Raw genomic sequence first — 22,402 nt, 5'->3', positions numbered from 1 at the left:
AAGCCTTTGTAACTTTGGATACATCCTTACTAACACCTAAGTGACTTTATCTATTTATAGGAAAAGTAAAAAAAAAAAAAAAAAAAAAAAAAGGGGGTGGTATTTACATGTTTGATTTAGCATGGGCTTTAAAGGCATTATCAAATCAGATGCACCTGCTAACCTGCCCAACTTTAATTGAGATTGGCATGGAACCGTCTAGTTTTTGTAAGCTTGCCCGTTATATCGCTTTACAGATGAACACTGAAATAGCAAATTGTTTTTTGGTTTTTATCATCTTGTGTGGTAGTAAAAAGTGAGACTTCTTCGTCCAATGCAGCAATATGTGCACCTGTAACTGACTGACTATCTTGTTTCATTGATAAATATGTATTACTGCAATTAAATGCCAAACACCTTATCAGTCTTCTAAATGAAGTGGATTAAATGCCTCTTGTATTTTGTACATTTAGCATATACATGAGATAAATTAAAATTGTGCTGTGAAAACGATGCAGCCAAATTACTTTTAGTAGAAATAATTTTAACACTTAGACATAATTAGGGTCTAAAGCTGGCTCTCCCAAATTGAGGAAAACATGTGCCTCATTGCTACACCGATGCAAATGTATAACTATTGAATAGAAGCTGGACTTGTGTGTGTAAGCAAATGACACCATGCAAACAGTTTGGATAAAAATGAGCAAGGTTTTGATTAAAACCTCCATGTTTTGTAAACATGCAACACATGTGGTCAGTGTTACATTCTAACAATGGTGTAAAAACATTTGAGAAATGTGAGTGGAAATCTATGAAATGGCAAAGCTATCGTTGCAGCTCCTAACAATGACAAATGTGCAGCAACCCACCCCCATGAAACAACCAATCAACAGAGTCAATAGCCAGCAGCGCTGACCCTCGGAGCTCCAGCAGGAAAGTTCCTCTGCGATTTGATGGCTGTCTCATAAATTAGACTTGTCTTAGGAACCACTCTCCCTTCATTCAGAGCCAAGACCAGAGCTGCACATGGTGTTTCTGATTCCATGACGCAATGGAGCACGGAAGGGCTACAGTTGTGGTGTGAGGGATACAATCTGTGTGTGTCTACTGGCAACTGTACGTGCATACGTACAGTTACCAGTGAATAACACTTTATCTGTTTGGTGCACGCTGCCTACTTGTCTATGTAAGTGAGAGTAGAAGAGCAGGGACACACACCAGATACAGCATGAAAGAGAAAGACTGGCTTTGAAACTTAAACTAATCCATTCTGCCTCAATAATGCAGCGTATGGATCCTGTCATCCTAACAGCCTCTATAAAGACAAACGGTGCATGAGATTAGCTTGCTCATTCTTACTGTAGGTGCAGCTTAAAGTGGGTAAAGCTGCTATTGCAGAGGTTTTTAGATGAATGTGATGTGCAATGCGCCTGACCAATGTGAACAAAAAGAATAGATTCTTGACACGCAAAGGGATCAATTTAAATCAAGCGCACCATCAATACAGTAAGTAAAAGCAGAGACGTTGACCCCGGTTGCCTGTCATGGGAGTATGTGTGGGGCTGGCGTGATAAAGACCAGTGCACAATCAAAGCCGCCGCTTAGGGAGGGTGGACAGCATTACCTCCACACACAGCAAAGTAGGACTGACACGGCACTCTGACCCTGAGAAACACATGTGCACCCATAGATGCAAATGCAGGTGAACATGTATAGGAAACACTAGTTTCCCACTTGTAAGAGTCCAAAGAAACCCACTATGTAAGTCTACACACGCACAGTTTTGCACACGCTAATGCGTTAGCTGTTCACCAACAGTACTGTTGAAGCTGGGGTTATGTGACATTTCTTAGACTGACTTTGGTGATTCTGTATACAATTAGGGATTATGTTCATTATTAACTATGTTATTCGTTATTTGTTAGACGACTCTCTAACTCAATATTGGAGTCACAATAGGCTCAAAAGCATGATAAGGTAAAAGTAAAAAATTATTTTGTATTCCATTTGATTCAGGATTTCAATCATTGGGATTTGCACAGGTGTGCAAACAGTGTACGGATTGGGATTAAATACATTTTACTTTTTCTACTGGAAGTGGGTGTCCAATTATAAATATTGGTTTTTAGAAGGATTCTGGTCAGTGATCGAACTATACCGTGGCCTTTGGGGGAGCCCTATTTTTTCTTAATTTTTTACATATAAAAATACCTAACAGCTACAAGTATATGAACTATACAGGATTTACCCTATTATACTTTATCGACAGGAATTGATAAGTCAAACTGCCACCCACAAATAGTCTATAAACAAAGCATCAGGCGGTCTTTGAGATTTCACATGAACAACGGTTAAAGTTACTCAGGCTACCGAAGAATACCATAATTCCTCCGTTCAATTAGGCCTAAGCGATGCACCCCCAAGCTTCTATCCTTAACCATTTTGCCCACAGCGTGTTAGCATTTGAACAACGTGCTGTGTGTCCACAGTGTGTGCGGACTGTAGTTACAGTTTGGGCTGAGGCCTCTTGGAGGAGCAACACTTAGGTTTTAGTTTGTGATCTCCCTGCAGGGGAAACGGATTTTAACATGTTCTGTTTGAGCTTTAACTTTACTCTGTAAACAAAAGTGTATTGGGAGTTGCACCTGGAATTGCCTCCAGCCTGAAAATAAACAAGAACTTTGCTATTAAAATGTGAAGAGAAAAACATGCCGTTGTTACTTGCATCTATTCTGAATAAAACCAAAGGATGCAGCCAATGGCCAAGTGTGACTTTGCTCAAGATGCAAAGGTATTATACTGCCAGCTATTCCATCAATAGATAATCTCTCTCAAAGGTTAACGATGACACAAGGGTTAATAAACAGCCATGTATATTGGTTCTTCCAGTCTCTCCACTGCTGGCTATTCCAATTTAACGGGAGAGAGGAGCAAGAGGGGTTAGGATCGTGACCGGCCTCTGACGAGCTGTTTCCATCACCATTTTCGGCCAGAGATTATTTCTTCAGCTTCTTCTTGTGTTGTTACTATTGGCGGGAGGTGTGCTAACAGGGCATGCAGCAGGTGAATCGGTCGTGCTATTAACGTCATCCCTACACAATATCTTAGTAAAACCAAAATCAATTTAACCGCTGTAGTGAATGTGACATACATAATTCACCTTATTTGTTAAGTGTGGTTCTACACACTGTTGATTATTAACGCAGCACTTTGTTCTTAATATGGTTCTACATGCAGTGATAAACGTAATACATATACATGTAATTTACTGTCCTTAGTCACTTCATGTAATTATGACTGTTCAGGGACTGCGGCCCATTTAAATGTTCTGAATGCGTGATGACGTTAGACCCTACGGGGTTTGTTGCTGGTCAGCGCTTTTTTCCCCTGTAGAGTTGTTCTTCCTGAAAAGATAAACGACACACGCACTTGTGTGCTCAACTTGAGAAATTGCCTCTTGTAATCTACTTCAATTTCCACACTGCCTTGTTTTCTTTTTGTCATGGCTATATGATGCTAACTGCAGAATGAATTTCAAGTACTTTGCAAAAATGACACACTGTTAATAATATAGATCCCCACCACCCCCCCGCCAAATTATTTTTTCACAAATCATGTTTTCAGGGGAGCCCATGTCTTATTAAGGGGAGCCGAGCTCCCCCTAGCTCCCCCGTAGTTCGCACCCTGATTCTGGTCAAATGCAACAATATCATTGAACAATTTAGCTGGCTTTACGTCAGCAGTTCTTCTGACATGACAAAATCCTTCATCACCATCGGCAGTGACAGAGTGGTGTTTGGCAAAACAAACCACTTCCAGGTGGACAAACAAACACACTGACAACCCTCCAGCCCCCCACCCTGTCGTGCAGTGCAGTGAGTCTTTACTGTTGCACAACATACAGTTGTGCGTGTATGCAGAAGTCTGTGTGTGTGTGTGGGGGTGGGTGGGTGGGGGGGCACGCTGTGAGATACAGGCGACTGTTTAAACAAGCAAACAACCAGCAGCACAATGCAACCAAACAGCTGACTACAAAGGCAGCATAACCAGACCCCTGTTCTGTGTGCAATCGTCTCAATGGGAGGCTGATTGACTGACCACACACACACACACACACACACACACACACACACACACGCACACGCACACGCACACGCACACGCACACGCACACGCATTTGGTAACACTTTATAATAACCATCATTGTTAATGGTAAATTAATGGTTAATTCAACTTTAGGTAAATGTTACTGTTAAATAATTAAATGATGATATATTGTGCTTACTACTTATTAGTAATGTCCTAATTTATGTAATTTTATCATTAGTTACAGGTTATATAAAATTATTTGTTCAAACATTTAGATATATGGTTTACACTTTTTCTTGTAGGTTTAAGGTTAAAAATTGTTTTAACTATTTATAAATTTGGCTATTATAAAGTTGCAACTAATGATACATTAATTTGGTCCAATTAAATCTTTTTTGCTGATCTATAAAAGAGATGATTTGTGCACAGATAATAATAGCTATCTGAATAATGTTGATTGATGCTTTTTTTAATGTATAAACCATTAACAAGGTGTTCAAATCATGGCAGCCATCCAAATAATCTGACGGTTTACAAACTATTTCTTAAAGGTTTACAAATCATTAAGTTATTATTAACAAATACTTAAATATATAAAATGGTATGTGTGCAACAACTGTTAAATAACCTACATTATAGCATTACTAATAATTAGTAAACATTAATGATGATCATTTAATTTGTTAATTTCATTAGATTCGTGTTAACAGTAACAGTAAAGTAACTATCAACTATCAATTATAAGTATACTCTGAATTTCAGTGCATGCATACATGGACATAAGTACATGGTGAAAGAGTTTGTTTACATATTCATGGATTTGTTTCTTAAAACAATCACTATCTGGGGGTGTGTGCAGGTTATTTTTTTTTAAATATGTTGCTTTTACACACTGTGTGTAATGTGCACATATTGAAAAAAGGTACTTTAAATTATACTACACTGCAGACACCGTTAAAAAAAAAAAGTAAGACAGTAAATGGACCTGCAGTGAACGTGAACAAATGTTTTGTTATATTGAAACTACATAAGAATCATTTCTCCCTGTACTACACCTGTCAGTTGAAATGCAAGTTGCTTGCATGTTTATGCACTAGTATCACCTGTGCTATTAATGTAATGGTATGTTGAATTAAGTCAGTTTGATATGAAATCCTAATGATGTAGGTATTATAAAGTACCACAATATTTCATTGTTAAACCTTCTTGAGTATAAAAGAAACCTGCTTAGATTTGCCCCTCTTATTTGGATGGTTGACAGCCCCCTCTTCTGGCAAAATGGGACAATGTTACAAAGTTAAACGAGATGTGCCATTTTTTTTATTGGAAGGCAATACAACAGCTCTGCCATAAATTGTACCTTTATGAAGTGTATAATGATGATGATTTTTTTTTTTAAGATTGTCAAAATTGTGTGAATTCAATTAAATGCGTATTACTGAAGTCATGGTTAAAGAAGTAAATGTTGACAGTGTCAACAAAAACTGAACATTATAGGCATCATAACATCATAGACTTTATAGCAGAACAGATGTAGAGGATTGCATTAGACTGCACAGGGGTAACCAATACAGTGGGCACTGCGTGTATATCCATAAACATGTCTGCATGTGTCCTTTATTCATGCCTTTATTTATTATAATTCACCCTCTATCAATCTCATAACACATGCAGCATGTTGGAACAGGTAAGGAGTGACTCTGGGTTGCTTTGATGTCTCTCATTCCCTCAAATAGTTCCATAAAACTAAACTCGGGAACTGAATTCACAACTCAAAAGCCTCTCTTTTGCAAACTCCCGTTTGCGTTTCCATTGCCTGAAGATTAAGCCAATTAGTCCAATGAAGGTTCAAAAATGACGGCAGCATTTGAGACGAGAGAGGAAACGCCACCGACTCATCCTGTTGTTCTTTGTATTTGCAGTGGAGCGACTTTGATGCCTGGATGGATGTTCTAAATGAATGAAAAGGAAACTAAAAACTGCATAACACCTATCACCAAAATTAATATGATCTGCTGAGTGACTGATGGTTATGCATTTCTGCTTTACCACATAACCATGCTAAAACAAAATTAGCAAAGCTTTATTTCTCGTATTACACCACCACTTTTTTTTTTTTTTTTTTTTAAACTAGTCAGGAACATGACCAGACTACATAGCTGTTTTGAATGTTAACAAACATTACCAAAAATGTCAGTACTTTGTACCTGAGTGACCTAGTGGTTCCTTATTTTGTAAATGAAGCTGTACAGTTGTAGTGTTTGATTAATCAGTGACGGCATTGACGCGGCAAACTCTGCCCTGATAGTTCCTGAACAGGGACTGAAGTTAACTTTTTTGGCCACCAGCCACTGTGGCAGTTGGATTTTAAAATCCACTAGCCACACAGGCATTTTACTTGCCAATTTTTTTGCCTCATAAAAGGTGAAATACAGGAAATCCACAAGCATTGTTCTTGAACTTGTTAAGAATAGAGATTTAAGTGCTGTGAAGTTATTAATGAAATCAATATAATTAGTGACTCTTTTTTTTTTTATAATGATTTGCTATAATGTCATTTTTAGCTCAAAGCCAAGCAAATGGCAGACTTGGTTGAAATGTGAAAGAACAATGGCAAAAAAATAACTCTGAATCACTCAATTCTCATTGGCTGCCAGGGTGGCAGGTAGATTGACAGTTTTACCCGCCAATGGCAAAATTCACCCGCATCTGGTGAGTGATCGGGTGTTAATTTCAGGCCCTGTTCCTGAACCTTTGGAAAGAACTTACCCACGAGCAGGGACTATTTTTGGCAGCTGAAACATATGAGGAACTATAACCCATGTTTGACTGGAAGAATTAGAGACTACATTTAGTTCCTCCAGTCAAACACAGGTTAGATCATAACCTCAGTTCCTCAAAAGGTTCTTAGTTGCCTGGGAAACTTCTTGTGGTGAATATAATATGTCCTACAGGAAACAGTTGTATGTGCTCTTTTAGTCTCACCTCCTCTATCATGGTGTCCATAGCATCAGACAGTTCAGCTTTAGTAGCGTCGCTGGCCACCATGTTCCTCAGTCTTAGGCAGTATTCTCTTAGCTGTAAGACACAGTGAGACAAAAACAACAGTCAGCACTACCTCACTGATTACGTGACTCACTGATATGTGAGCGTAATTAGTTTGAACGGAGGGAAATGTGTAAATGCACCTTATGATTAAGGATGTCATTCATTCTGCGTGACGCCTCGGAGCTGTGTGACTCTGGAAAGCATTTCTTTGGGATGACGCCATACTTTTCTGAAGACAGGACAGTATAAACAGAGAAGGTTTAGAACCCAGACGCCCCAACTCAGAGTAGTTTCCTGTATCTGTGTCCCGTGGGCTCCACCACAGCCACGTCTCTTTAGGAGACTAGCGGCACGTCCTGAGTGTATTGATTCCAACAGGAGAAGTGAATGTGAACACAGATTATGAGCGATTCTTTCGCCCCAGAGTCACGAAAGTATATATTTGATCCATTTTTCACAAGCCACATATCTCCAGAACATTCGGACACTAAAATGGCATTTTTCAGACCGACACATCAGAGGAAAATCAACTTTGTTTTGAGACCCATTTCTGTCTCAGGACCAAACTCTCACGAGATCTGGAAACACAGAGAAGCTCACGTCAGCTAAGGTTTGTGAACGCCCTAACAAAACTAATCTCTGTGATGCTAAATATGTCTTTTAGCTGTGTAAATATCCAACGTTAGCAAAAGAACATATTAATAAATTATTTCAATATAACTTTTCATCCATCAACGTTCACTACACTACAGGAAGTGTGTACCGTTTCATTCCATCAGCGCTGCTTGAAATGTGTAAATCTTTAGTATAGAGGATCTTTGGTATAAAACACAATTTAAAACAAGATTCTTAATCCAGTCAAATAACTCTAATGTAACTCTAAGAAAGAAGTACAGCTCATTTTTCTACTTACCAAATAGGCACAAATTACCCAACTTAGTCAATCATTTAACATGAACTTCTTGTCAAGGTGATTAGGTTTTATGATGGGAACTAACCAATGAGGTTGACCAACATGTCCCACTGTCCTCCGTCATTGGTTGGATTGGAGAGCAGGAACTGGACAAGGCGTCCGTCGACGGGCTCCTTCCTCTGTGCCGTCTCCACACAGGCCTGGAGGAAGTAGTAGCAACGCTCAACCTGTAGAACAAATGAGCAAACACAACAGAGCAACATGGTGACTGAACAAAGAAACTGTAAGGGGCTGTAGAATCTAGACAATTGTAGACAATGCACAGAACATTAACCGGTACAAGCCTACAGCTGTCCGCCGACACGGAGTGCGGAAAATGTGTCAGAGCCTTCTGGACAGGTGAAGTGAGACTCCAGTTTCCTGCTTGTTGGTCAACGGTTAATGATCTGTTAACATTTAATTGTTCTATTTTTTGGAAGGCTGGCTGCAAAAAAAAAAAAAAAAACCCTACCACCTGCATACCTTACATACACCCACCCACCCACCCACCCACACACACACACACACACAATCACACTAAGGAACAAAGAACACATATGTGGATCTACGCCTTACCTTGTCCCAGAAAAAAAGATAGGACTGACTAAACTCAAACTCCTCTATGTTAAACTTCTTCATGAAGGGAAGTCGCATGACGTTGAGGCAGGAGAAGATCCAACATCTCCCTAGTAATGAAGAGAAGACAAAGACAGACAGAACTATGAATAGAAGTGAAACTATGCAGGTCAGTGAGGACATACTACAGCAACATGCGTTTGTACAGGCATCAGTAATGCTGCTTTTGCTCAACATTTAGCTGCTCCGACAGGTGACGAGTCACAAACACACAGGCATCTTTATATTCACTAATAACTTCTAAGGCTCAAAGGCTAGAGTCACCGTTCATTACATTTTTTCAGTGAACAACTGAATCATCAATTATCATTTCGAGGATGCTATCAAATGCATGTGGATGACCTATAAAACTTGTCAGATTAACGTAAGAGTTACATGGACCTATGAAGATAGTTTCGTGTCTCTGTAGGTTTATATCATACCATGTTGAACTAAATGACAACTGATGGCAAGCAAGTATCGGTTGCAAAACCTATGGTCTGCTTTGTAATGTGTTCCGCATCTTCAGGATGCTCAAAGTGCATCCATCTTTACACTTTCTTTGTTTAGACATTTAGTCTATTTTTGAGACAAGACTAACTTTTGTTGCCTACACTACATCCACCAACACATAATGAGTGGTTCCAACTGACCAGAGTCCACAAGACTTCTGCCAAAAAACAGCAGATTTACAACATGTCATGTATTGTCAGTGCCAGATTTTAGTGAGATGCAGATAAAAAAAAAAAATAAAAAAAATCTAACTGGAAAACAATTAGTGAGAAATTGATAGTCACACAAAACTATACAATATATCAAAAGTTAGAGCATGCATATCCATCATTTGTGATGCATCATTTGTGATGCATCAGTCGAGAGAGAGAGAGAGAGAGAGAGAGAGAGAGAGAGAGAGAGAGAGAGAGAGAGAGAGAGAGAGAGATAGATAGATAGATAGTACAGGCCAAAAGTTTGGACACACCTTCTCATTCAATGTGTTTTCTTTATTTTCATGACTATTTACATTGTAGTAGTTATGTACTTAACAAAAAAGTGTGAAATAACTGAAAACATGTCTTATATTTTAGATTCTTCAAAGTAGCCACCCTTTGCTTTTTTTGATAACTCTGCAAACCCTTGGTGTTCTCTCAATGAGCTTCATGAGGTAGTCACCTGAAACGGTTTTCACTTCACAGGTGTGCCTTGTCAGGGTTAATTAGTGGAATTATTTCCATTATTAATAAAAAAAAGCAAAGGGTGGCTACTTTGAAGAATCTGAAATATAAGACATGTTTTCAGTTATTTCACACTTTTTTGTTAAGTACATAATTCCATATGTGTTCATTCATAGTTTTGATGCCTTCAGTGAGAATCTTCAATGTAAATAGTCATGAAAATAAAAAGGAAACACATTTGAATGAGAAGGTGTGTCCAAAGTTTTGGCCTGTACTACTATATATATATATATATATATATATATATATGTGTGTGTTTTGCAGCTTGTCTGGAAAATGTCTATGTCAATTCTGAGCTATTTCAGAAGACTTCACTTACAAATCTGCGGTAAATAATATCCGTTTGTGCTCTTGGTTGTTGTTGTTACAAAAATTCAAAAACTGCAAAATCTTAGGCATCTGTGTGTGATAACCCAAGCATGACATTCACTCAAACCCACATTTGGACGCATTTCTTTTTACTGTATAAGGTACATTTATAATCATGAATGTTGCTGTGGTACATTATGTCCTACCTGAGTTTTTCTGGTTGGTGACGGGCTTGCCCTCTGTGGGGATAGAGTGCTGGAAAATGTGCACAGTATCCTGGACAGTCTGCCGGTGCAGACAAACCTCCAACGGGTCAATGCAGGTTGACACATTCTGAGCTAACAGGTAGCGTGGCTCGGCCCGCAGCCGCTTGAGGAATGTGGCTACCTTGTCCTGACTCAGACCTAGAGGAGCAAGAAGAGAGGTAGAGAAGGTGGAAGGGAATAGCAAAATATAGAACAAAGGAATGAGAGAATGAATGGTAAAATAATGAAGGTGGGAAGACACGCAGAAATAACGCTAACTTGTAACAGGAAGACTTTAACAGCTAGGCAGTCAGACAGCTAGCTGTAACTACGAGGAGGAATTTCCTACTGTCCCAATTCCCGTGACTCATCTTTGCACTTTAGGCATACAGATTTCCCTCTTAAGATCTGATTTATGAACACTCACATACTCAGACGTCACAATAATGCCTGGAAAATACCAGATCAATAGTCATAAACTAAAAGCACAATCACGATTAGAGCGCTGATAAAGAATGAAGGACAACTTGGCATAGGGCAAAGCACAAGACAAAGACCAACCAGGAAGTAATCAAGCATGCTTTCTATAAGTGGCTTTAGGGAGCAAAGGGCCGATCAGAGCTGGCTGGTATCACTTATCTGGCTCCATCTGTGAGAGGAACAAACCGGAAAGCTTGTCTTGTCCCGCCGTATGGGGAAGGATGAGTGCACACACACTTTGATGGAACACACTGCCACTGATGTATGTTTTGTAATTCCGTCAAATAATAGTGCAGAGCAATTAAACATTGAGGGGGACATTGCCTAGTCATGCATGCTGCCTAGGATTCAACCCCTCTCTCTCAGCTGCACTGTTATTTTCCATTGGCACAAATGCACTGACCGCTGCAGATTAGGACAGTGTCAAACTCGATTAACTGTAATGCCCATGTTATCAGAAAATAAGCAGAACCAGGGCTAAGGCAGAGAATATTTGGAGAGCAGACCTGCATGGGGTCCCATGTCCACATAACATTGATTTGCTTGTGGAGCAAACAGCAGAATTTTTTGTCGACACTGATGAGTGTGCATGGATAACTAAATAGTGAGAGAATCTGTAACAGAATATTAGCCGACAGCTATAAACTGACAGCAGTTTGCACATACACAAAATAAGAGTGGTCTGCGTTGAAGAACAAATATTGAAAATCCTAACTAAAGGGTGAGTAGTTGGCCTGGCTGTTATTCAACAAGTGGAGGAATTAATGCTCAGTACCACACAGAGGTTTTCTATGGAGAGGGGCCAAACACAGGCAGCCAGGGTGACTTGCAAATTTACACATCAATGGTTATACAACTGGCTTTATATTAGTTAAGCACTTTATTATGCCCATCACTGCTCCATGTGCAAAGGGCTGAACTACAGTTGGCATGCAGCCTAACAGTGGAGGCTCAGCAGACATACACAAACAAAATCAGGCCAAAGATCAGAATAGTATGACACTATCAAAGTCCTTATTTTAATTCATACTTAAAAAAATATAGGAAAAACGAATAGCTCTAAGAGAACAGTTAGTTAACACAGGTTTTCGAAATAGCATATGAGACCAAAGCCTTTTCCTAACGAAAACTAAACCAAAATGAATCGCTACCACTTTAAAGACTTTGACAGCTTCTGGTATTTCCAACTCCATTCTTGAGTAACGTTAGCTATAGCAACACAAGCTAACATTTCCGGCTCCTGGAACTGACACCAGATTTTACACGAGTTAAGGTGGGTTAGCTAGCTGTCTTATTTCTCCAGTTTGGTTGACGGTACCTTGCTGACAATGTATCAGCATGATCTGACAAAACTAGATGAGTAAACGACGGCAAAGTCACGCTAGCAGGCTGGCATGCTAAAGCAATGAGTGCTAACTTAGCCTGTTAGCTCCCTCAGCTGTCATCCTGCTGTCAAATACAGACTGCGCTCAGGCTGCCGGCGACACAAATCACCAGGACTGAAACAGGCGAAAGTGGCACATAACTTACCAGTTTCCATGTTTCCGTGGAGCTTGAGGAGTGTTGTCTGTTTTCCTGAAAAGTTACCGGCTCTTTGTTTATCTCATTCACGGACAGTCAGTGTGTTACAGGGTGCGCTCGTTTGTGGAACCGTTTATGCACTCGCGGGCCGGTCTTTGACGTGGCGGCTGGGCGGAGTTTGCGGGTCACAATGGAGCTGCCAGCAACAATGGAGCTGCCAGCAAACAATAAAGGCTAAATTAATTTAATAAATATTGTGTTTACACTAAAGGACTCTGAAAACATCCATTTATTTTTTTGTTTCTAGTATTTTAACCACTTCAGGGTACACTTCCAACGCAAGTTTCACAAACAAATATAAAGTTTTCTGTAGGCTAAGTGAAATTTCCTGAACGTGTCATTTTTGGTTTAACAAATTGTAGGCCTTTTTAATCATTTTTAGGTCATTAACCTAAACGATTTTATCTTATTAAAATCGTAATAGTAGATTTTTAAATTTTAAATTTTTAAACCAAACATGTTTATTTATTTGTGTTGTGTTTTCCAACACTGAATGCATGACACAACACAATATTCACTAGCTATATTTGTGCTTTCAAGTGCCAAATTAATAATGTATACGTTGAACAAGGAGGCGTGTGGTGATCCATGTAGACTCAAAATTGTTGAAACAGTTAAGAAACAAACAACCCTAAGAATATCCTCCAGTTTTGGTGACCATTTTCAGCCTCTCTACATCTCTCTCCAAAGTTCATGATGACTCCTGCTGTGAAAGTTACCTACACTGAACTAAAGACAAACTATGATCGAATTATTGCTGCATAAAAATTAAATGGACTTTACAGCTGTCATATTTTGCGTTAATAGAGGGCACCACGGGTCTTCCTTCCTCTGGGCTCTGTTATTCCCACAAATCACGTGAGTGGGAGGACACTGAGTGAAGTTAAACGAGCGCGCTTAAAATCAAATTTGACAGAATAATTGCGTATTAAACGTCCGGTTAATGTTTACAAAATATAACCACGCTTTGCAACTATTTGTAAGTAGCTCATAGTCCCAGACTCCCAGTCCATCACTAACACGAGGGGGGATGTCTTATGTCGGGTATGAACATGAGGAATAATTACAGCAAGCAAGACCTGCCAAAAAGGTTGTTTAATAAGTTTTTCTCTCTTTATAAATGACAAGCAGCTTATATTTTGAAGGTTAAATTCTGCTGCAAATCGTTGTAGTCGCGAGATCTCGTACAACGAGATCTCGTCACACCCCTAGTCACTGGGAATGTACAGGGTAAGGGTGTAGCTACACATAGGTAAATGTTATGACTTTCTTTTCTAGAAAATAAAGTCATAACATTTACCAATGTTGCTCAGTAATAAATCCTTAAACTTCTCTTAACTTAGGCTACTCAGTTAAAAGGAAGTCATCAGTGCTGTAGTGAGTTATTCAGATTTAGCATGCAGCAATGTTATATTTTTATTCCCCTACATACACATACGAACGCACGCACACACACACACACACACACACACACACACACACACACACACACACACACACACACACCAACCAACAAATAGACCATCATCTGACAGGCATTTTTAATAGCAGAGAATACATTATAAATGAAAAAGTACAAAAAAAGTTTGTTTCGATATTGCTTCGTTTTTCTCTCTCTATATTACGGTTCCTTGAAATTGGCCCCTTTCCTGTTGGAAAGTTTATATTACCATTCATGAGGTCATTGCTTTCCTGTAATTTAGTATGTGAGCCTTGTGGGATATGTGTGTGTGTGTATGTGTGTGTGTGTGTGTGTGTGTGTGTAGGGGGAGTTGATTAGTTGGTCACTTCCTTCCTTTACCTCCATCTGGACAAATGCAGCAGCAGCATAAAGGAAAACCTGTTAAATTATTGAGAATAGGAAAAGAAAGTGAGATAAAGAGCAGGCTGATGGACTCCCTGCAACTGACAACAATTTGAACAAGCAGTTTTCACACAAGCCATGACTTTGTCTGTACAGAGGAAATAAAACCGACTTGGGAGGAACGTTGACCAACACCGTTACAGTCAGACATGTGTTACTATCTCCTCAGAACAATCAGCTGTCTCTGCCTTCTTCATACTGGTAAGTAAGACATTTTAGTTCTTATTCATATTGTTTTTATAAACAAGGGACATATCTCATACATTAAATTGCATTTGAGGAACTTGGCTGGATAATCTTACCTTTGAATTCACCCCTATTGCAGTAGCTTTGGTGAAGGCTACTCACTGTCTGTATTAGATCTTTAAAATAAGTTATTGTAACTTATTGTTCATATTTAAATTTTGTACAGTCTCACTCCAAATTATATATATAGTTTTTGCAAAGACAAGCTGTGGTAATCACAATCCTGTTTCAGTGTGTCATTTTGTATATGGAATGTTTGTCAAACTGTATGTCTCCTATAATTTGATAAGATTTTTGTATTATTATACTGGAAAAGTAACATTAAAAGTGTTACATTTAAACTTGCCAGACCTCATTTCCCAGGCAATTTAAACTGGCCTGACTCAGTTAAAACTGGTTTACTATGTTGTCTCTTTAGTCATAAAAAAGCATGCCTTACAAGCATAGTGTGATATAGGTTATTGCTCTAATGTAATATGGAATCCAGATTTTAGTGTATGTGTGAAAAAAAGGTATAATAGAAAAATGTGCTATTGTACGACTGCACAGTTGTTATAAAATATTTGTAGTTTTATACACTTCAAACAAATGTATGATGGCATTATGCACTTCTGACCATTGTTTGGGTTAGTTTATTATATGGCATAGAAAAACCGCATGAACGTCTTAATCGGTCAAATGTTCAGACTCTTTATGGTCACATACTGTCTTGAGATGGTACAAGTAAATGGCTTTATCAAAACACTGTCTAACAGTTACCACTGCACAAAATGACAAAATGTTTGTCTATGCAGTTTGTTGTTGCACTACAATGAGGTATAATAGGAGACTTCCCTTTTTTCAGGTCTCCATGCTGAAGAATGCAGCCAGGGTGTTCTGGCAGAACGTGAGACATTGTATGTACCAGCAGGGGGCAGTCTGTCTTTGTCCTGTGTGGTCCAGCACTGTGGAGGCGCCTGGACGGGAAAATGGATTCGGACAAATTCAACAAATGAGAAGCTAAGTGTGAGGCACCATCTGACCAATGTGATTCTCTCAGCCAATAAAACTCAACTAATTTTGAATTTCCTGAGTGTCAAACAATCAGACGAAGGTTCTTATGGATGCAGTGTAAAATGGGGCCAAGGTGATACTGATCAGGGACATTTCAAGTATGTGAACGTCACTGCAGGTATGTGCGGCCAAATGTGTGTCAGTGTTTATTAGCGTGTATGTGTCTGTATGTGCAATGCTGAATTAGTTGTTCTCGAAAAAGCAAAGAGCAGAACTACAAAAATCCATCAAAATAGTGCATACAATAATACAACAACAGTGTACTCAGTCTAATTGCATTATTTGTGTATATTATGCTGTGTCCCTCCCCCAGCTGTCCCCTTCCAGAGGAGTGTATTACACAGGGTTTTGGTCTGTGCCGGTGCTTCTCTTTGTCTTCCCATCATTCTGGGATTGGCTCACTGTCTAAGTTCAAAAGTCAAGCCTCAGCCACTTCCCAGGACGCTGTCCATTCCTTCAGCTGTATACAGAGACCAACCACACCCAGCTCCACAGCCTCCACTTCGATGCCCCATACCCCAGAAACGTAGCACTTCCTTTCACAAAGGTATCTTACTTAGTAGCCTGTAACATTGATACAAAAGTTACTGTAGCACTGTCAAAACTGCTCTATTTATTGCATTGTCATTTATTTATTTTTTTTGCATTTTACAGCTGTCCCCAAGTCTATGCAGAAGATTGAGGTGGGTAAAAGTTCTGTTTCAAGACAGGATGCACTCTACAAGGCCCTCAACATTGTTTGTTTCCTCTGACTGGCCTTGAACATGTCTGCAGTCTATGCATATGCTCTCGTGTATGCTTAAATGGGCTGGCAAAGTGAGACTAGTGCTTAAATAAGCCTTTTCCCATTCCCAATGTTAAAGGTGGTGTATGCAGACATTTCCCAGGATGCACTGAGACAACAGGGAGCCACCAGAGAGCCTGACCAGTCCACTGTGTACTCATCCGTCAGATTTTCCTGACTGCTGTCGAAGCAGGTGAACAATTGTCTGCTGAGGATTAATTGCGTTATTTTTGTGGGACTGTAGTTGACCCTTGACGTCTTCACGACATCCTGATGAATATTTCACTATTACGTCATTCTTAAACTCAAGACTTTACCTGTGTTTTGGAAAATCATCACAGCAGAGGAAAAAATAAGCTACAAATTAATTAATTAATATTTGTTTCAAAGGGCTGTCCTGATTACACTCGAGCAGCTGAACCACAATGAGGTGCTGCAGAGAGCAAAGACTCAGCTATGTGGCATCATTTCATTAATATCACCACTTTTAATTATCTTGAAATGTGACTGCGGACAAGCAAAACATAATGTTTATAAAATGTGAAACAACCTTTGTCTATAATATCTACCAAGTGTTCCGTGTACATAAAATATTAAAGTATGAACAAAAATACCCATGTACTGTGCTGTAAGCTTGTCGTGTGAGATTAAAAAAAATGAGATACCACATAAATGACACAAAATACAACATTTTATTTTAGAATAAATTCTCAATGGCACGTTACATAACCAAATATACATATACATGTTTAGACATCTTTTAAATTAATGTATTTCCTTTAATCATTTTACCTTATTAATTAGCATACTCTGCAGTTACATTTGTACATGACATCAAGGCAAAATAAGTTTTCATATGAATAAGTTAAGCATATTAACAGAGGAAAGGCTGCAGAGCATTTAGGCGATACCTGCTACAAACAAAAGTACATCTGAACTTCCTGTTTTTGTGTGATTTCTGTCCCTGCTTCCTTGTTCAAGGTAATCACTGGCCTAACTGAGCACAGTGTGTATTAGTCAACAAGCTGTTCCTTAAAGTCAAAAAATCTGAACTTTCTTTCAGCTTTTCTACAGCTTTCTTGCAAAAATAAAAAGTCACCCAAATTACAACATATGTGTTTGTAATTTGGGTGAACTGCCTCTCTAGAATTTGAGTTTCATGTGACAGAACTTCACACACTATCTCGCCATCCAGGAATGGTTGTCTCTACAGTAAGAGCACATATGCATTCTTTCAAAGACCTACATGCTTGGTTGTTTGGTCACACAGGAAACACATCTGGGTGTCTTTAAGCTTTTTCTTGATTAGCAAACACACACCTTCACTTGTTCTAGTTTAGGCAGCTCCAGGCTAATGTTATGATAGAGTTGAGGACTAGTAGACCTATTGTCCTGTTGTGCTTGTAAGCACCTGGCTTTGCAATTTACTTTAAGAGACTTTGTAATAACAACTAACAAAGCGTCAAATCAAAATTACAAAAAAAAAAAGAGTTCACATTCAATGTGTGGTTCAAAGGTTCATTTAACCTGAAGCATCTTTTTTTCAAGTCATTATTATCAGCGCAAATGCTTGGAAGGTTTAAACCCAGGAGACTTTCCTGTTCAAAAGTTCCAACAAACATAGCCACAGATACACCGAGCTAGCAAGCTTCAATGGGAGGTATCAGAAGGTGAAATGTTTTCATCGGTGCACCGTCTATTTTCAGTATATGTGGGTGTTAATCGGCTACCCACGACTGTGCTGTAAGCGGATCCAGAAGATTCTTGTCCTCTCACATAGTGAGACAGACAGAGAGAGAGAGAGAAAGAGACAGAGAGAGAGAGCATCAGTGATGAAAAGGGCTTTTGATAGATTGTAAGGCGCGGCTTTGGCTAAAATAAGCGCATGGCAAAATGTGTTGGCAGTGTCTCCTACTGTGCTCCATATGAGCTAATTTCCATTAACCAAGCACTAGAGTTCAGGGATTTGAAGTTACCCTTACAGGTACAGAAATGCTGTCATAGGTATTTTGACTGAGTTTCAGCAATGTCGAGTTAATAGTGCAGTAGACACAATGCAGCAGCTAGCAAGGTTACAAAAGCATCTCGAAAATCAAAGGTGTTTTCTAGAAAAGCATTTTTATAGGCAACGAACAAGCTCAGATCGTACAGTAGAGAACTGAGACTCCCCGTGTTGTCATCTCCAAAACGCTGCTACTGTAAGTCTACAATATGTTTCTGTGCATGTCTGTGTTTGCCTGCGTACTGTTTTTTTAGGCAAAAGAGGAACTGCTTCCAGACGTACCATTCAAGGGCAAAGGCAAAAAGGGAACATCCTGATGTCTGACATTTCCAATTCCACTGAGCACTCAGCAGTCGAACAGATAACAAGTAACAGTTCGGCCATAGTCTCATGTTACCATTCTTCTAGATCCCTGTATTTCTCTAATAAACTAGATGCTTTACAAAAAGCTGAGGCAGAGTCTAGCTCAGCCTGCACTCACAGTATTACAGCCATGCTAGGACTTCATGTGATGTGAACATTTAACAACTGAGATGCAGCAACTTGTAACAACGGCAAAGTATTGACTAATTTCTGTAGCTGCTTCACCTCAATAATACGCTCACAGTATTGTCAGTTAGGTTATAGTGTGTGGGGACTCTGGTGCACTATGTCATCTTTTCACATTATCCGTGGCATCGGGAAGTGGTTCTATGGTTATTTTGTGGTTGTGGTTGTTGTCATCTTTCTTTTTGCTGCTCCGTCAACCTGTGCAGTCCCTTTGTTGTGCAAGTCTGATATTTCCATTCCACAAAGCTACTCGGACTGAAAGAGGGGAAAGTGAAAAGAGAGGCCAGTTAGAGGAGGGTGTACGCTGACAGCATGCATCTTTCAATCTGGGCCAATAACCCAACACCAGCTTGTCTGTTTCAATGAAATTACAGTGATTTTGAAATAATGAGATGACTGTAAGAAGGACATTGAGTGTATCAGAAACACACCAGTGGACCTTTCCTTATTGTTTTCAGCCTGCTGCACTAAATACTGTGGTTTCTGCTCTAAGAAGTTCTAACCTAAGACTTACAGTTGTGGATGAGTGGCTCATTTTGTCAAAGCGGAACTTCAAATTTGACCTTGGTGACGTCTTACTTTTCACATCTGCAAAATATAGAAAAAGGGACAGAAAAGACAGGAAGGAAATTCTAATTAGATAATCTGTCATCTCTAGGATGTCTTTCTGTTAAAATGTTGGAAATCGTAGGTTTACCTGTTGGACTACGGCACATGATGACAGGGGTACCTGATCCCTGGCTGTCAACACTGAGGGAAGGACTAAAGGCAGAAGAGGATGCTATAGAGGGATGGCCGGCCTGGGGGACGGAGAGCACAAAGGAATTTGCAAAATGATGCTTTGCAGAGAGGAGCTATCTGAAAGTCCTTTACTTTGTTGTTGTTGTTGTTGTTGTTGTAATTTGCATAATATAGTTTAAACTTTTAACGCTGGCACAAATTATTGTGATTCAAAGTTATCATAAGGAGTATTAAAGCAATAAAGTACCTTGGAAATACATTTATTCACTTTTGTGAAGCTGTAACCAGCAGCCGGTAGGCTTACCTTAGCATAAAGACTTGAAACAATTGGAAACAGCTAGCTAAAATCCCCCTAACAGCACTTCTAAAGCTCAGTGAACACGTTCAAAAACCAAAGCGTAAAAATCAAAAGTTGCTGTTTCACAGAGGGGTATCTGGGCTGGACTATTTCTTGACCGGAAGCAATAGCTTCTTTGAATCTTTTCCCAGAAATAGTCTGATAAAACCACAACTTGTTGTTTTTACACTTGGGTTTTTGTGGGGATTACACAAACAAGATTTAACATATTAATTATTGATTGTTAAAGGTGCTGGTAGGCAAATTTTTAGACAGAGCCAGGCTTGCTGTTTCCCCTGTTTCCAGTCTTTGTGCTGAGCTAAGATGCTTCATATTTACCGTATGGATATCAGAGTGATATAGATCTCCCCATCTAACTCTTGGCAAGAAAGTGAACAAGCAGATTTCAGTGTTGACATATTCCTTTAAACCCATCAAAATTTAATGAGGAGAAAAGCAAAAATGTATCTAATTTTGTGATGATCACTGGTGTACTTTGCTGCTCAATAATGATTGATGCATTTTGAATGCCCACACTGAGCATCCATGCACACGGATCCCATCCAGTTAAATAGTGAGAGTAGGAACGATTTGACAGCATTTCTCACATAGACACTGACAAGCAATGCCATCTAATACACATAAAGTGAGAGGAGCTGTAATCATTATAATCAATGCGCTGACATTCAACACTCTCTAGGCAGTTTTTGGTAATTACAGACTATTTCACCCAGAAAGCTTTTGATGCCAACAACCTCACTCAGAATGTGTTTCCAGTTCTGCTCTCTCTTTAAACCCAAACACTCAATTTCCTTCTTTTTCTCTTATAAAGGCAAGCTAACTTGGTTCAAACAAACTGTGAGTGTTGCACTTACTGTGTCCAGTTCTTCCAGAGCTTCTGTTTCTCCCGTGGTGCTGCTGAAGCTGCTGGTGCTGGATGAAGAACGAGAGATGTTCGGCCTGCCGCTGCCGCACTCTTTCAGCTTGATGAACGGCCTGTTGAGGAAAACAGAGATGTAGAGTACTTAACATGAGAGAACCAGTGACAAAAGACCAACTTTACCCACTTTGCTTATTAGGCATCTCCTTCTAAAGAATATAGAGGAGCTTTGATGATCTCCAGGAACTAGTTATGGTCTTACCCAATGGTCTTACCTTTCTTTGTTGGGGCAGATCTCAGGTGAGCTGGGATTGGATAATGTCTCTGACCTCACTTCCTGGGACAGCTGGTAGATATCTGCAGGCTTTTGTTCACTGCAGACAAAATACAACACATTAATGACAACACTGACGAGACAACATTCTGGACTCCCGCTACCTGTATAAAAACAACACAGACAATCATGGTGTCTGTGGTGTAAGTGTAACATAATCAAGATACCGAACAGAGTCCCAGAACACCAACCTGCGTGTGTGTTTGTCTGATGGGGATTCTGTGCTGGAGTGGAGACGAGGGAAGAGGCCTGAGCGACGTTTCACTGGGCTCTTCAGAGGAGACTTGGCTGACAACACAGGAGGCTGAAGATCACATATTATAGAATTAGGTTTCTCCTTTAAAAGAAGATATGGGAAAAACTCTTGTTTGGAATCCCTTAAAAAATGGCCTAATTCACTGGTTGACACAGAAGCTCTCTCTCTCTCTCTCTCTCTCTCTGTGTACCGTGTAAGAGATAGGTCATTTAATTACCTAAAATGACAACACAGATGTACTTTTTTCCCTATTAACCCCCCATTATAGTACTTTAAGGTAAAAAACACTTTTTACCCGGCGGCACAAGTTCTCCTTGATCAATCCCTCCTTCTAGTCTGAGTGACCATCCATCTCTCCCTTCCCTCTCTCCCTTCCCTTTATTCCCTCTCACTCACAGTGAAGGTGCTCTTTGTGCATTCGCTGGTGCTTTGCGGTAGCCCTCCTCCACTCACGCTGGCGGGCACCCCACCTCCTACCCCGGGGCTCCTGTGACGGTGGGACCCCACCATGGTCTCCATGGAGTGGCTCCTGACACGCATGGCTCTCTGGAGTATGGAGAAGAAATGGAGAGTGAGTGGATAAGGGAGAGGAGGAGACCATGGAGCACAGAGGAGAAGGGAAGAAGCAGATGGGTAAAGGAAAAGTCAGCGACAGGGACCGTATACGTGGAAGGACAGAGAGGGGAATGGGTGTGAACATAAAGATACAGAACAAAAGTGAGTTTTTATCATCTTAAATGCAGGATTATTTTAATGTATGAATTAACATTTAGGTTCATAGATGCTATTGCACAATGCAACCACCAGGGGATTCAGTTCTCCATTA

The 22,402-nt window shown here is 39.7% G+C and overlaps 3 protein-coding genes across 6 annotated transcripts in view; 1 reads left to right on the top strand and 2 right to left on the bottom strand.

The window, feature by feature from the left end:
* blmh (bleomycin hydrolase) overlaps positions 1–12,648 on the bottom strand; it is a 25,281-nt gene extending 12,633 nt beyond the window's left edge. The window contains exons 1-6 of the mRNA XM_028571150.1: positions 12,480–12,648; positions 10,431–10,628; positions 8,645–8,754; positions 8,115–8,256; positions 7,257–7,345; positions 7,054–7,146 (exon numbers count right to left, since the gene is read on the bottom strand). Of these exons, the coding sequence (XP_028426951.1) occupies positions 7,054–7,146; positions 7,257–7,345; positions 8,115–8,256; positions 8,645–8,754; positions 10,431–10,628; positions 12,480–12,489 (642 nt within the window). The 5' untranslated portion in view covers positions 12,490–12,648. The remainder of the gene's footprint in view (positions 1–7,053; positions 7,147–7,256; positions 7,346–8,114; positions 8,257–8,644; positions 8,755–10,430; positions 10,629–12,479) is intronic.
* On the top strand, positions 12,159–22,402 carry si:dkey-52l18.4 (uncharacterized). 3 transcript variants are annotated; one of them, XM_028571181.1, is made up of 6 exons: positions 12,159–12,222; positions 14,491–14,595; positions 15,485–15,811; positions 16,007–16,240; positions 16,348–16,376; positions 16,557–17,196. In XM_028571181.1, exons 2-6 carry the CDS (start codon positions 14,544–14,546, stop codon positions 16,653–16,655), a joined length of 741 nt encoding a protein of 246 aa, XP_028426982.1. In that variant the 5' UTR covers positions 12,159–12,222; positions 14,491–14,543; the 3' UTR covers positions 16,656–17,196. The 3 variants fall into 3 exon arrangements, with proteins under 3 accessions (XP_028426982.1, XP_028426971.1, XP_028426962.1); XM_028571170.1 differs by lacking the exon at positions 12,159–12,222 and adding an exon at positions 21,975–22,402 and having other exon boundaries at positions 14,045–14,595; positions 16,557–16,670; XM_028571161.1 differs by lacking the exon at positions 12,159–12,222 and having other exon boundaries at positions 14,045–14,595; positions 16,557–16,670; positions 16,868–17,197.
* The window catches only part of rap1gap2a (RAP1 GTPase activating protein 2a), a 101,569-nt gene continuing 96,366 nt past the window's right edge, over positions 17,200–22,402 (bottom strand). For both annotated transcript variants that reach the window (XM_028571137.1, XM_028571128.1), the window contains 7 exons: positions 21,973–22,122; positions 21,512–21,624; positions 21,262–21,360; positions 20,982–21,102; positions 19,726–19,828; positions 19,543–19,616; positions 17,200–19,283 (listed from right to left, as the gene is read on the bottom strand). In XM_028571137.1, coding sequence (XP_028426938.1) covers positions 19,275–19,283; positions 19,543–19,616; positions 19,726–19,828; positions 20,982–21,102; positions 21,262–21,360; positions 21,512–21,624; positions 21,973–22,122 — 669 coding nt within the window. In that variant the 3' untranslated portion in view covers positions 17,200–19,274. The remainder of the gene's footprint in view (positions 19,284–19,542; positions 19,617–19,725; positions 19,829–20,981; positions 21,103–21,261; positions 21,361–21,511; positions 21,625–21,972; positions 22,123–22,402) is intronic.

This window comes from Perca flavescens, chromosome 3 (assembly GCF_004354835.1).
Source record: "Perca flavescens isolate YP-PL-M2 chromosome 3, PFLA_1.0, whole genome shotgun sequence".
In the NCBI taxonomy this organism is placed as follows: domain Eukaryota; kingdom Metazoa; phylum Chordata; class Actinopteri; order Perciformes; family Percidae; genus Perca; species Perca flavescens.
Note: the sequence above shows the minus strand (reverse complement) of the source record. Positions and strands in the feature narration are given on the sequence as shown.

Excerpts from the sequence above, each read along its gene's own strand:
- si:dkey-52l18.4 (XM_028571170.1), top strand. The coding sequence starts at position 14,544 with ATGTGTTACTATCTCCTCAGAACAATCAGCTGTCTCTGCCTTCTTCAT. Across the intron at positions 14,596-15,484 it reads TCTCTGCCTTCTTCATACTG|GTCTCCATGCTGAAGAATGC; the intron begins GTAAGTAAGACA and ends CCCTTTTTTCAG. Across the intron at positions 16,377-16,556 it reads AGTCTATGCAGAAGATTGAG|GTGGTGTATGCAGACATTTC; the intron begins GTGGGTAAAAGT and ends CCAATGTTAAAG.